The sequence below is a fragment of the Plutella xylostella genome, chromosome 12, assembly GCF_932276165.1.
Source record: "Plutella xylostella chromosome 12, ilPluXylo3.1, whole genome shotgun sequence".
Taxonomy (NCBI): Eukaryota; Metazoa; Arthropoda; class Insecta; order Lepidoptera; family Plutellidae; genus Plutella; species Plutella xylostella.
The window spans coordinates 6,056,155-6,070,893 of NC_063992.1; the positions used below are offsets into that span (position 1 = coordinate 6,056,155).

Sequence of the window (14,739 nt, forward strand, 5' to 3'; positions counted from 1 at the left end):
CAAGCCAAGACAGACCTTAGGCTACAATACATTGTTTTATGTTATAAGAAGATAATATGTGATATGTTATACAGTTACTTATAAATAAATTTCAGAACTGACCATTGAACTTGGCACCCATTTAGATCTCACTTCTTTTGTCGTTGAAGTCAACAACCAAGGCATTTATCATAATATTGAACTTGGCTCTTATTTTACATTTATGTTTTTGATGGGATATCATTACTTTTTGTAGGCGGGTTGGACATTGACCAGCATATGTAATATATTCTAAAAGGGAATAAAAAAATCTACAACTTCTTTCCTCTTCATTTTTTTCGTTTATGAATTGGTTAAGACAATATGATGCAATGTTTATAATTTTTTTGACATGAATACTTTTTCTTGTAAATTTCAACTTTTTCCAAGGGTAATAGCTCGAAAACGGTTAGGAATTAGAAAAAAACACATGATATAAAAGTTTTAGATAATTTTAAGAACTTTATTTCATTAGTTGAAAATATTTCTCTCCGATGCACCGTTTTCGAGATATAAGCTAAAAACCAAAAATTCGTACCTTTATCCCCCCCTCCTCCCCCCGCTCATCACCTAGGAGTCAGGACTTTTGGTATGTTAACAACCTAAGCCCCCTGAACAAGTTTCTGAAGGAATCGCTGAGTTACCTGCTCACGCACTCTACACCTCATTCCTTGACTGGACTAATAATATACCTACCTAGTATTATGTTTTTTTTTTTTTTTTTTTTTTTAATAAATTATTATCACTCCACAGACTTTATGTCCGTGCCTTTTGAAGAGTGGTAATTTTTATGAGATAGTTTTTAATTCTTTTATCTACTTTCTACTCGGTAAGGAAGTTTCATTTATATATATTCTATCTTTTATATATATATTGTTCTTTTTTTTCTTTTTCTTTTTTCTCTTTTTTTTTTTTCACTGCTGGGGGAAAATCCACATGGACACCTGGGAAGAGGACCCAGGTAGTGTCGGGCGTTAACCGACTAAAAACCCCCAGCCGTGTATCTCATTATACAAGAAAACTTTTTTTTTTTTTTTTTTTCCTTTTTTTTTTTTTTAATTAATGGTTTTCAGAGTCACTCTTACATTAGTAATGGCAACAGACTTAACAAGGACAGGGCCAATGCCAGCTGTCTTCGGAGAACTTGGCACCTGGACACCTGGCAATGGCTCGGCCCCTCAGTCGTTATAGGTCATGTTTTGCCTGATGTTAGTGTGTGACTCTGTTCTTAAAGATAACTTATTTTAATTGTTAGTTATGATATAATAATCAATAGGTTAGTTATACAAATTATTTTCCCAATTTGGCCTATATTTTGCGCTCTTAAGCAAAATTATATTTTATGTTTTATTCCGCCCCGTTTTGCCTTCTTAACATTTCCCCAGAAAGTGCAATGACCTCTTCGTCTCGATTCTTAACTGCCATTTTTAGAATTGTACTCGAGGATGCGTTTCTTTGGCGCTGTTATTGCCGTTTTAGCGAGGTTGCCGATAGCGTCCTCGGTGTCATCCGCATAGTAGGTGCAGGCGGTGGTGTGCCTCGACAGCGCCACTACTGCGTGAGGTATGCTATCGTGCAACTTTATTTTATCTTTTGTTCTTATGATAATTACGGATTCGTACGTCAATCCCTGTGCTTCGTGTATGGTTAGGACGCGTGAGCCCATTCCTTCACCATACCCTTGGCTGGTCAAGGTCTCTTTTTCTTCCTGTGTATGCACCAGGAACAGAGTGTTGGTTTGGGATTTGGGAATTACTGCGTCAGTTAACCTTTTCAGCTGCAGGGATGGGATGCGCGCTGTTGCCGCGTATATGCCTGAGTATACTTCCTTTAGGGCGTATGCAACATCCATGGGGTTTCTGTATGAGCACGTAGTATTATGTTATAAGCCAATGCTCCATTGTTTTTATTTTTATTATTGAATTTATATACGAAATGTTATATGGTGGTCAAGAAACACAACCATACCGCGATGTAGAAAGTTTTACAGCTGCGCCATCCAGCGTCATCTAGTTAGAATCATAGTAAAACAAGTTTAAGAGGTTTGTACTATAGGATAGGCAAGTCAGTCAATGATAAAAATGAGGTTTTTTGGACATTAATATCTAAATAACCGTTTGAGGTACGCTTATGAAATTTAGAACACATATGTATCTCGCATGTCTCAATATATGAGCCAAATTTCATACGTTTATATTAAATAGTTTTTGATTTATGAAGGGGTCAAAAGTAGCTCGAAATGGTTCGTGTAATATTACACACGGTGCGGCTCGCCAGTTCTGTTTCTCGAACTTGGCTTGACACGCTACCGCGTGTCTAGATGTTTATGTGGTGCTTTGTTGGGCTTGTGCACACTACTTACCAGTTTCGACCAGAACTGATAAATATGGGCCGTACTCTCTCTAAATTAACTAAATATTTTTTGTTTACTTACTGGTTAAAAATGTATGTAGAATATCCCGAGCCTCAATTCAGTGTGCCATCCACAACAACACAACCTGGTGAATCCGAACCAAAGATAATCAGGTCTTATTGAGCTAAGTCCATAAATAGACTCGAAACCAGACTACAAAATTACAGATAAGAGCCCGCATTGTACGAGTATTCTACGACATCACCGTGATATACGAATTCGGACCTAATGTCTGTTTCCTACGGTCTATAGGCGTGTGAGCAGGTAGTACGCTTCTCTTTTCCATTATGGCTACGGCGATCGTATCGTTAAGGATGTTTATACTTTGACGAACACGGTTATAACAACAAATGCTCATGTCGGGGCGATACGGAGCCGGCCTCTTAAACGATTTCCGATGTTGATGTGCCTCACCGCGCGGCGTGTACCACAATTTTATTAAAATACGTACCGACCTCCATCTTGGAAGATGCCTGTATTCCTCGGGTATTCGGGTGTTCTGGTTTTCAAGTAGATTGGCTATAATTTTTTGACGTTAACCCTTATTACCCGGACCGGATAAGCGGATTAGATAAGTTTATTATCTATTTATAAAACATACGTTTACAGTTTAACCACGCCAATTATAGGTAGTATACATACCTAGAATGAACTATACCTTATAGTTTCAGCTAGGAATTGAATTCTGATATTTATTTTAAGATACTAGCCCAATTTAAAAAAAAAACGGTGTAGGCTTTTTGGCTGCAAGGGATGCTGTTAACACGAGCTGAAAATATATCTACTAGTCTCCGTTTTGGATATTTCCGCACATCTCCGCCGTGTAGTGTGGGCCATATTAGTTGTCCTGTTCCACAAAAGTAAGAATAAATGGTAGCTAATGTTATAAGTGTCACTGACACTAGCAGTGTATCGGACAAGCCCAGGCCCATTATTATTCACAGCATCCTGATTCGTTTTTGTTTTATTTCTTCACCCAAAGCTCAAATATTAGCGCCTGATATCGACCAATCGTTAAAAATATTGGATAAAGTCAGGCTGCGGTAACTAGCTAACTACTATTTCTAAACTAACGATATCTGTATGAATATTTGTCAGGTGAGCCTTCTATTTGTGATTTAGATTTTGAATGAATTTACTGCATCCAAGTAATAATTTAATTTCCTTTCAAATTGGATTTAATTTTTTTAATTTAAATAGAATTCATGGTAGTTATTAGACATAGCTTATGTCTAATAACTACCATGAATTCTATGGCACATGACTAAAGTGACAAGTACGGATTCTTCTAAATATCGAAGCAAGGACGCATCCGTTTACAATTTCACCAGTTATTCACTGACGCAGTGAATTTTAGATAAAAATACTTATTGAAATGAAGGCCTACAGGGTGCTGAATCAGGAAGACTTACAATAGAAACGTATCGGAAGTAGCATTGATCATTTCCGTAACATTAGGCGATGAAAGCCTCCCCGCCTATAAGCCAGTCCTTTGTTCTGATTGTGATAGTTTATTTATTAGCTGATTTCATTTGTCCTATACTTTTATGGGCATTTGGTCTTGAAGTATAGAATTTTCCCTGATATTACTTATATATTACTGATATAACTTAGATATTACGTACATTGAAAAACAAAAATCAGTCTTAACAAAATCTTTATTAAGTTTATTTTATTGCCATTTCTGTGTCCATTCAATTTGATCTGTAGTCGGTGTTTGTCATTCTAGTGGCCTTCGTCAATGGTCATCACACTGACAGAGGCATCGGGTACGTAGGCATGGTCGATAAATCTGTCCTTAATGATTCTCTTGTAGACGAAAGCCGAATGTTTTGGGGTCCTCGGTCGGTTGGGATCTTCGAAGTCTACTGCATACAGACCAAACCGGGAACTGAAAAATACAAAAAGATATACCATATTACCGCAAAAACCAACTTTAAGAGGACTTGTTTACATTTGCACACTACGATAACAGATATCGTAGTAAAGCCGTTTTTTTAGTATTCATGAAAGGCAATGTCTGTAAATGTTTTATTTTATCTCAACTCGCACAGAAAAAGATGCATTTTTTCGCATTAATCTATATTAAAACGAGTAACTTCTTACGTGTAACCCTGCATCCACTCAAAATTGTCCATGAGACTCCATGCCATGTATCCTTTTAGTTTAATACCATCGTCGATAGCATCGAGACAGTTCTCTAGAGCGGCCTTGTAGTACAGGCCTCGGGCTGTGTCGTCCACTCCAGGAGCACTGGACATACCATTTTCCGTAATGTAGAAGTCCCAGTCTCCGTATAATTCTTTCAGTAGCAACATAACGTTGCTTAGTTTAACCACTGGCTGTAAATAATAATCATTCTTAATGAATTATGTAAATAATAACTTTTTGTAAGTTATAACTGATGCCGATGCGGTAAATGTATATTATCAGCAATTGCACTAGCCTTATTGTAACGTCAATACATTTATAATCACAACCAAAATTAAAATTATAATTTGTGCAGTGCAATGCTTCTGCTTTTTTATTTTTTTAAATTTTGTGATCTCATGTGAACATTACTGGAAATAAGAGATATCAAAAAATACTTACTCCAGAAGTGGATTCAGCCCTTTTGGATTCGAAAATGAGATCAACTCCAACATCATCATTCAAAGACGGGACGGCTGGGTTGAAAGGGTATGTTGTAGCAGATACCCGTGCATTGAAGTAGTGGTTGATTCCGAAGAAGTCAGACGTTCCACGAATGTACTCCCGTTCTTCGTCCGTGAACTCGGGCAAGCGGGATCGCGGGAACCCTTGCTGAGCGCTTTTCTCCGCTATTCTTTCAGCTAGCTCTTTTGGGAAGCCACCTTCTAAGCCAAATATGGGCTCAGAAAATATGCCCCACTGTAAAAGTAAAGTTTATAAGTTACATAATATATTGGGTTATCATAATTATATCACATTAGGTTTGGACATAAGAATAGAATTGATAAATACCGATCCTTGCCGGAACCAGATAGCCGCTAATTTGTCATCCTCTGAATCGGTTTCAGCTTCAAACCAGTTGACACTGATAGTGATACCAACTTTACCGCCCTGGCTTGCTCTGAACTCATTGTTGTAAAGGTGGTACGCCTTAGCATGGGCAGTAACAAGATGTTTAGCACAAAGATATTCACCAATACCAGTAGCATTCACTACTGGCGCAAAACCTGTACCACCGTAACCTTCATTACAGATCTCTCGTGGTTCATTAAATGTGATGAAAAACTTCACTCGGTCACCGAAATTGGTGTACACTACGCGTGCGTAATCTTCAAACCATTGTCCAAAGAGAGGGCTCGCGAATCCTCCCAAGTCTTGCAGCGGCTGCGGCAGGTCCCAGTGGTATAAAGTCACCAATGGTTGGATGTTGTACTTAAGCATCTCGTTAATTAATCTGTTGTAGTAGTCCACACCGGCTGGGTTAATCTGGTTTGAAAATCCGGTGGGAAGGATTCGAGACCAAGACAGCGAGAATCTGTATGCGTCCAACCCTAGCTCTCTCATCATCTCTACATCTCTCTCAACTTTGTGGTAGGAGTCGGCGGCGATGTCTCCACTGCTCTGGTCCTTGATGGGAGACGGCACTTGATGGGTTAAACGGTCCCAGATGTTTTCACCCTTTCCTGGAACATACCATAAACAGTTATTAGGTCTGGTGTAATAGATAGTAATTATATATTTTAATTGCACACAACAACACGTCAACAATTACATGTGAGATTCTCAAGTTACATTACCATCTTCATTATAAGCCCCTTCAATTTGGTAAGAGGCGGTCGCAGTTCCGAATAGGAAATCCTTCGGGAACGACCTCCCAGACTGCTTCACGACGGCTGCATGGCCGCATAATAGGACAGCGCTGAAATAAATAAAACAAATTTTAAGGCAAATGGTATTGAGCAATGCCAAATCAATAAAGTTTTAAATTTAGTGAAACCAAAATCAAATTATAGTAAAAATACGTAATCGCTTAGTAGTTTTAATTTAATTTTGCAACGGGATAAAATATTTTGACACTCTTTTATAAAACGATTTTTAAATAAATATTAAATTAAATTATATATTTTATGCAGCAACAAGTGGCAGATCAAGAACCATACATACCACAGAATTACGATGAACCTTTTCATTGTTGCCAACAAACTAAACGCGAAACACTTGTTTGGCTTTTATATACGCGATGGGAAATATAAGAATAAACTCCCGAGTGCTTATCAATACCTATAGATTCATGGGAGTTAAAAGATTATTCTTATTATAAACATCTTAGTGATAATTCTTATCAATACCTATAGATTCATGGGAGTTAAAAGATTATTCTTATTATAAACATCTTAGTGATAATTCTGATAATAAAGACGTGAGAAGTGACATGTAGGTTCGTCAACTGGCAATTCTTGTAAGGTATTCAAAATAATTTGGGACAAGATTATTATTATTCCTTATTATTATTCAGGTGATGTTAAACGGTAGGTATTGTTTTGCTTTCCAGATTTAATGACACTCCTATTGTTATATTTGGTCCATATATTCGAGAGCCAAAGACACTATAAAATAGGAAGACTACCGCACCAGTAAATAGGTATAGGTACGTTCAGTTTGTTAGAGCTCGATCCTGAACTGTTAACCGGCAAATGCTGACTTAAAGACGACAGACTTTGATCATCGCGTCTAGTCCCTAATGCCTTACGGACCGTAACGTGGACCCTCGTGGTTGGAAAATGCTCCACAAACTAAAAGCCACACAGCAAGCTATGCAAATAGAGCCACAAGGTCTACTTTAGCTGGACTAAATACGAAATTTCGGTGAGCTATCGTCCAAAGTAGCATCTTAAGCAGTTCAGTGATGATCTGAGTATTTTGTAAAAATATAGGTGTGAAAACTTTATTGGCTTGTGTGTAAACCTTATGTTAATTTATTATATGTAATAGTATAAGCTGTTTGTTTTCCAAATAAAGAAAAAAAAGTCTAAGTCAAATATTTTTATTCTTCGTATAAATATATTTTTTTCTGAAAAACGTAAATTTTTCTGTCTTAGGAGAAGAACGGAGGCAAGAAACTTCTGAGGCATCTTTTAAAAAATACGTGACAGAGTCGTGGTTACCGAGGCAGTGGCACGAAATATTTGTTTTCGTTAAGATAGAGTGACCCTTCTGCAGCAGTCTCTCTCAAGGATTGAAATTGTAATGAGGTGATTCAGAATAGACCGCGGGTTATCTGTAGAGCTCATAGAGTGGGTAAGCAGACGTGGCAGTGGGACGCCCACCACTTTTTTTAGCTTCTTTAACTTTATATAAACAAAAAACCGGGCGTTTCTGAATTTGTTCTTTAACAAGTGACAAAAATATATATAATTATATAGATTCTAGACTTAGATATACCTACTTAGAAATATTGGTATTAAATTATAATAATATATTTTATTGCTGGTTGGTATGTGGTTATCTACACGAGTTTTTTTTATTATTGTTTGGTCTTGTACTCTGTTTAAGTAGGTACTGTTTTATTCGTTTGTCAGCTAGGTTACAAGCAGATACCCAAGTCGCTTTTATCTCTGAATGGAGTATTTAGGTATCCTCCATTGATAAATATGGATATAATATAAAAGAAATGATATAATAGTTAGATTACCTAATGTTAGATTATCTGGAACATGTCAGCAAATCATCAAAGAGATAATTCAAAAGATAAGGTTATTTGTACTTGATGTGCACTGTTGACGCAATGGACAACATTTCATTTTCTTTACCCTATATTTTTATTAGTTATTCGGAAAGGTTATAAAAAATTAGAGGACCCGTATTTTTTTATTTTGTATATACATTAATTTTTGCATGTTATTTTTAACTTTAAAGTTAATTATTTTAAAACCGGAAGTGACATCACATATTAGGCTCAATTTTTATTTTTGTCTATTGCCTTAGTCTCGAAAAAAAACATAAATGACACTGACAAGTGACATTTAAACTTTGTTTACATGCCAACCAACAAATGGGTCATTTTCAAATGACATTGATTCAATATTGCTGATGATACAAAGTAGGTACTTATCATGTAAAAAAATAAGCAGAAGCATTTTTTCAGCTGTGTAGGCGGTGGCATGCTCTGGGACGTATTAAATAGAGGTCATCTCTTAATAAGTACTAACCATTTTATATGATAAATTAAAAAAATAGTCAGAAAGTGTCAGAACATTGATTTTATGAAAATGACCCAAATAAACAACAACGACTCGATAAAACGTCAACGTCAATCAAAAATGAAAGTGACAGTTACTTTGTTTTTAAATCTATAGGCTTTGATCATCAAAATGCATCGCACCTGATGCATGACGTCATCAGCACTTTTTTACTATTTTATGATTTTCTCGAAAACGATACATCCAAAAAATACAAAAACATTTTTTTTGTGGCCTTGAGAGCTAAATCTCGAAATGGTTTTCGATTTATAGCAGCTTTAGTTTTTTGAAATGTTGTCCATTGCAGCCCCTGTAACATTCATTTTCAACAGCACGTTATTGACTTACAATCTCTCACAAGGAGTGCTAAAACACTTTGGGCTTTACCACTAGAACTTAGACAGTATTACATTGCAAATGTTTAGCTCTGTCAAACACCTTTTTAAATCGTCGTTATATTTCGTTTTGAACACATATTAAACAATTTTTAAAGTTATTTGTGGTAAAAACAGTAAGTCTTCGATCTCCTTCATCAAACCACTACCAGTCACATGTTTGTGGTTATCGGTTTAGCCTGCTGGAGGGTGTCCCACGCTACGCTTGTCTTTTTTTGGCATCCACTCAAGAACTCGATAATCCCACTGGTCCTGATTTTTCTTCGCCATATATGGCCCACTGTCACTTCAGCTTGCAGATTCTAAGAGCTATATTGATTACTAGAGTAACTGCGTTACCAAATTTTTGTCAATGCGTCCCAGCCCTCCAACAGTTCCAGCATGCTGGACCAAGCCAGCCAAGGAAAGCCCTTTTTCCAGCAGTGGACGATAACAAATACTTGACAGCTTTTTACTTGAGTAGAAATTATTTGATTTGGACCAATACACAGTTACAGGAACCGAACACTATACATATAATTAGGCTGAACAGCAAATGCAATTGACGTAAAGACATCAGTTTGATCAGTATCCTACACAGCAAAAAACTGATTTCTTCAACTAAAAGCCACAAAGTTAGCAAAGAACACTATGAAACGTGAGAGAAAAGCAATGTTCGTTTCTGGTGACTTTAGGGTGACTTAGCTAAGATTTAACTGGGTGAAGTGACAGTCTAATATTGACGTCTAATTACAAAAAGTAGATCTAGAAAATACCTGTATTGTTCTTGTCGTGTCGTGTACCTAACCTTTGAAAAGTGGTTGGAATATGGGTGACATAATCTTCTGGAAGTGATTAATGTCCACCAAGTACCTACCACTGTCTCTCAACGACTACTTTTCTACCATGGCAGGACACTATTTGCAATGTATGTGATTGTGATGTAATGTAATGTATCACAAAGATAACTAATAATAATTTCAAGTGTTAGAGGTGAAACATATTATGTTCTTTTAAATATTATAATTATTGAGAACCTGATATCAATTTCAGGACCTTTTTTATAATGATGGTGTAAAAAATTTCAAATGAGTCATAATTTAGTATACTAATATTACTAAGATTTTCAATCAGGGATTATTTATATTAGCTTAAATAGCCAAAATTATACTAGTAAATATTTGTTTTAATACACATTCATAAACATACTTAATAATTGCATTTTTAAAAGTAAATAAGTATGCATAATGTACCAGGAAATAAGAATGCATGTATTCGAATAAATAATTACTTTATTTCCTTATTCCATAAAATGCTATTTTATGATTATTACTAGCCTAGTGACCTTCATCAATAGTCATGACATTGTCTGCTGGAACGTAGTCGTGGTCGATGGTTCTGTCCTTAATAATTTTCTTGTACACAAAAGCTGATTGCCTCGGGGTCCTCTTCCGGTCTGGGTCTTCAAAGTCCACCTCGTATAGGCCGAAACGCTCACTGAAATATAAGATAAGAGATCCGTTTAGGAATTTATAATTGTAAGTACATCTTTTCAGGGGGTAAAATTAGAATTTCCTATACTCGTAAATCGCAATTATCACAATAGGCCAGCATAGCACAGTATTAACTGGACATATTTCCCAAAGAGCGCCACAAAAGTGTCCTACGACTTTCCTCATCCAGCCACCAGTCTTCAAGGTTGGCTCCTTCTATCAGGTAAACACCTGTTCATGTTAACAACTTTAGTTTTACACTAAAATAATGATATATGTCTTACATGTATCCTTCCATCCACTCAAAGTTGTCCATAAGACTCCAGGCCATGTATCCTTTGATGTTGACTCCAGCGTCCATAGCGTCGAGAACGCTCTCCAATGCTGTTCTGTAGTACAGAGTGCGTCCGTCGTCGTCCAGGCCACCTTCAGTGGACCAGCCATTCTCAGTGATGTAGAATTCCCAATCACCAAATCTATTCTTCAAGTAAGTGAAAGTCTTGTAAATGCTGTCTGGTGATAGCTGGAAAATATTAGATTTTATAAATTTTTGTGATTCTATAATGTTTTAAAGATAAAACAAACTCTTACTTATCATACACAAAGTTACCAAAGTAATTAGCTTATAATATTTATGTTTTACTATTATAAAATTTCAAAATACCTTGAGCCACACAGATGCGGACGGTGCCCACTCCGCCGGCGTGGAGGAACCGACATTTATATCATCCAACATAGACGGAACGGGGTGCTGTCCAAGATTCTCAGTCGCAGAAATGTCTGAACCAGTGTAGTGGTTTACTCCAAAGAAGTCTGACGCTCCTCGAACATACTCTCTCTCTTCGTCTGTGAACTCAGGCATGCGGGACCGTGGGAACCCTTGCTGAGCACTTTTCTCCCCAACCCTTTGAACCAATTCTTTCGGGAAGCCTCCTTCTGAGCTGAAAATAGGCTCAGCATACAGACCCCACTGTAAACAGAGAAACAATTTGTTTTATCAAAACTTCACGATAAATCAATCAAGATTTAAGATTAGCGTCTATATATTTATCGGAAAAAGCCAGATTACAAACCTCAGCTTGACGTTTTAGCTCGGCCGCGGCTTCATCTTCTGCCGAATCAGTTTTAGCACCAAACCAGTTGATACTGATTGTGATACCGACTTGCCCGCCCTGGCTCGCCTTGAACTCATTGTTGTACAGGTAGTAAGCGTTAGCGTGAGCCGTCACCAGATTCTTAGCGCAAATATATTCTGCGATACCAGTAGCATTGATTGCCGGTGCCTTGGTAGTGGAGCCGTATCCTTCAAAGCAGATCTCTCTTGGTTCGTTGAAAGTGATGAAGCGCTTGACCCTATCACCGAAGTGGTGGTAAACCACGCGAGCGTAATCCTCGAACCATTGGCCGATGAGGGGGTTTGCGAATCCACCCAAGTCTTGCAGCGGCTGTGGCAGGTCCCAGTGGTACAAAGTCACCAATGGCTCGATGTTGTACTTGAGCATCTCATTAATTAACCTGTTGTAGTAGTCCACACCGGCTGGGTTAATCTGGTCTGAAAATCCGGTTGGGAGGATTCGAGACCAAGACAGGGAGAACCTGTATGCGTCCAATCCTAGCTCCCTCATCATTTCCACGTCTCTTTCAACCTTGTGATAGGAGTCCGCGGCGATATCTCCATTGCTATGATCTCTGATGGGAGACGGATCTTGATGGGTTAAACGGTCCCATATATTTTCGCCTTTTCCTGGAAAAAATTAAAACATTAAATTGAGTTTCTGGTACAAAATTCATAATTTCGCTTTTCAAACGAGAAACGTTGAAACTGTTCTAATTACCATCTTCATTATAAGCCCCTTCAATTTGGTAAGAGGCGGTCGCCGTCCCGAATAGGAAATCCTTTGGGAACGACCTTCCCGACTGCTTCACGACGGCTGCATGGCCGCACAATAGCACTGCGCTGGAATGATAATATAGGTATTTAGGTATAATTGCTTTCAATTTGTAAGTCAAAGATGGACTAGATCGCGCTTTATCCGTAAAAACTTAGGAAACCATTAGAAACTATAGATCATTGTACACAGTCAACTAAGAAGAAACACAATTTTAATATAGTGTAAGTTTCTTCGTCTCCCTTATTCTCATTATGAAACAATTCTGTCCTATGAAGTATCGTTAAATAGCAAAGTAGTAACCTCTGTATTTAGATGAAAAAGGAAGAGCGTTACATACCCGAGTGTAGCAACGAACAGCTTCATTGTTCTTAACTAACTAAATTGAACGCAGTTGTTTCTACCTTATATATTACACCTACAAAGTGTTTATCATTGCCAAGAGCAGTCCCATACGCTCAGCGTGATAACGGGTGTCCTAATAAAATTGGTGTTTTAATTTTTTAAATAACTTAGCTTTGAAATGAAAAAAATATGGTTATTGTTTTGTATTTAAGCTATAGGTGTCGTGATCGAGAGTTTCCTTAGTTATATTCCACGAAAAATATTGAAATGTTATGAATCAGATTGATAGGTAGGTAGTTTTTTTCATAATTTATGAAACTTTCTGTCTGGTTAACTAGATCAGATAAATTTTATGAATGATCCCTACCCGACGTGACCTGGTACCAAACTAGATGTTTAAATTTTAAACTAATAAACAAATATTAATTAGAATGAATCCATCAAAGATAAATAAAGTACAAAAACAGTGAACTCTTTTTGAAACATCCTATAGTATACTTGATTTTCATTGATTATCCCGATATTGTGACAAGTATGACGCAGATTTTGTTATTGTATAGAGATCAAGGCCGTTTATGTTCCCTACTATATACCTACATAAATCCACACATACATAACCCTTAGTTATCCTCACGGAAGTAATAAGTACTTGGTTGTACGAAGTACTTATTACTTCCATGGTTATCCTTTTCATTATATAAAAATATTATAGCCTAGACACAATCCTAAGCAGGAGTAATATATGTTCCTAAAGTGAGGCTGTTATTATTCTAAACTGGTATAATTAATTAATTATTGTTGTTGTTATGTTTAATGAATGTAAAAACAACATTAAATTGATAATTTACTCTCATCTGCTGTGGCAATAAATGCACGGTACAGAAGTACTTCAAGAATATGTAGTAAGGTACTTATCAACTTTTGGCAGGTTACTGATAAGGAAGGAATATTATGTAATTTATCAAAACTTAGATACTCGTATTAATAGAATTTACCACACGGACAAATCATATATCATATGATTTGGCATACTCTTGAGATAATCTTCCATCTATCATTTATCATGTTGTTGTTATTGTTTTAAGTGTCTCAATGGAAAGATTAAATATCTTACTCGTTGATCCATTTTTTAAAGTAGATAAACTAAACTTAGTTTTTCAGATAAGAAATAAACAATTTTTTTTTTCATTAAAATACACAGTAATCATCTACTTGACCATATTCGTTTAAATATTATTCAACTAAAAGTCGCAATAAAAAATAACGTACCTATTAAGAGATATATAATATAACGATCGACCAAGTAGTTGAATTTCCTTCCTCAATTCATTAAAATTAATATAATCGTCAATTTTCAATTTCGCGGAAGTTGGATTGAATCGCGGTTGCACGCTTACAATTGGGAGGCATCCAATATCCACTTAACGGTCTTAACGGGAGACTTTACTTGGTTTCCATAACATTTTGCCCAACTAAGTACCTACATAGAACCCACGTAGATATAAATATATCTACGTGGGTTTATTTTAAACGGATCAACGCCAACACAATCCTAACTAATATTATAAATCCGAAAGTAACTGTGTCTGTCTGTCTGTCTGTCTGTCTGTCTGTTACTCTTTCACGCCAAAACTACTGAACGGATTTGAATGAAATTTGGTATACATATGGTCTAGACCTCGAGAAAGAACATAGGCTACTTTTTATCCCGGAATTCCCACAGGAAAACTTTTTAAGGCGAAGCTCGCGGGAACAGCTAGTGGAAATATGTAGCTTAAAAACACAATCAAAGTTACTTAATTTTTACTTTGCTCTTTGAAACTTTGCACAAACTTACTTGCCTACATAATTAAAAGTAACCAAAATTCTGTAGTATTTTTAAAAGATTTAAGTTTTCTCTTAATATGACCTTTTTATTAGGGTTCCGTAGCCAAAATGGCAAAAACGGAACCCTTATAGTTTCGTCATGTCCGTCTGTCCGTCTGTCCGTCTGTCCGT

The 14,739-nt window shown here is 36.6% G+C and overlaps 1 protein-coding gene across 1 annotated transcript; it reads right to left on the reverse strand.

Moving 5' to 3' along the window:
* Positions 1–4,071: 4,071 nt before the first annotated feature.
* On the reverse strand, positions 4,072–12,887 carry LOC105388378 (lactase/phlorizin hydrolase). The gene is made up of 12 exons (XM_038118940.2): positions 12,737–12,887; positions 12,343–12,464; positions 11,581–12,251; positions 11,172–11,477; positions 10,792–11,030; positions 10,355–10,511; positions 6,566–6,627; positions 6,199–6,320; positions 5,414–6,084; positions 5,024–5,320; positions 4,538–4,773; positions 4,072–4,322 (listed from the first exon to the last, which is right to left on the reverse strand). Exons 1-12 carry the CDS (start codon positions 12,760–12,762, stop codon positions 4,157–4,159), a joined length of 3,075 nt encoding a protein of 1,024 aa, XP_037974868.2. The 5' UTR covers positions 12,763–12,887; the 3' UTR covers positions 4,072–4,156.
* Between the last annotated feature and the right edge of the window lie 1,852 nt (positions 12,888–14,739).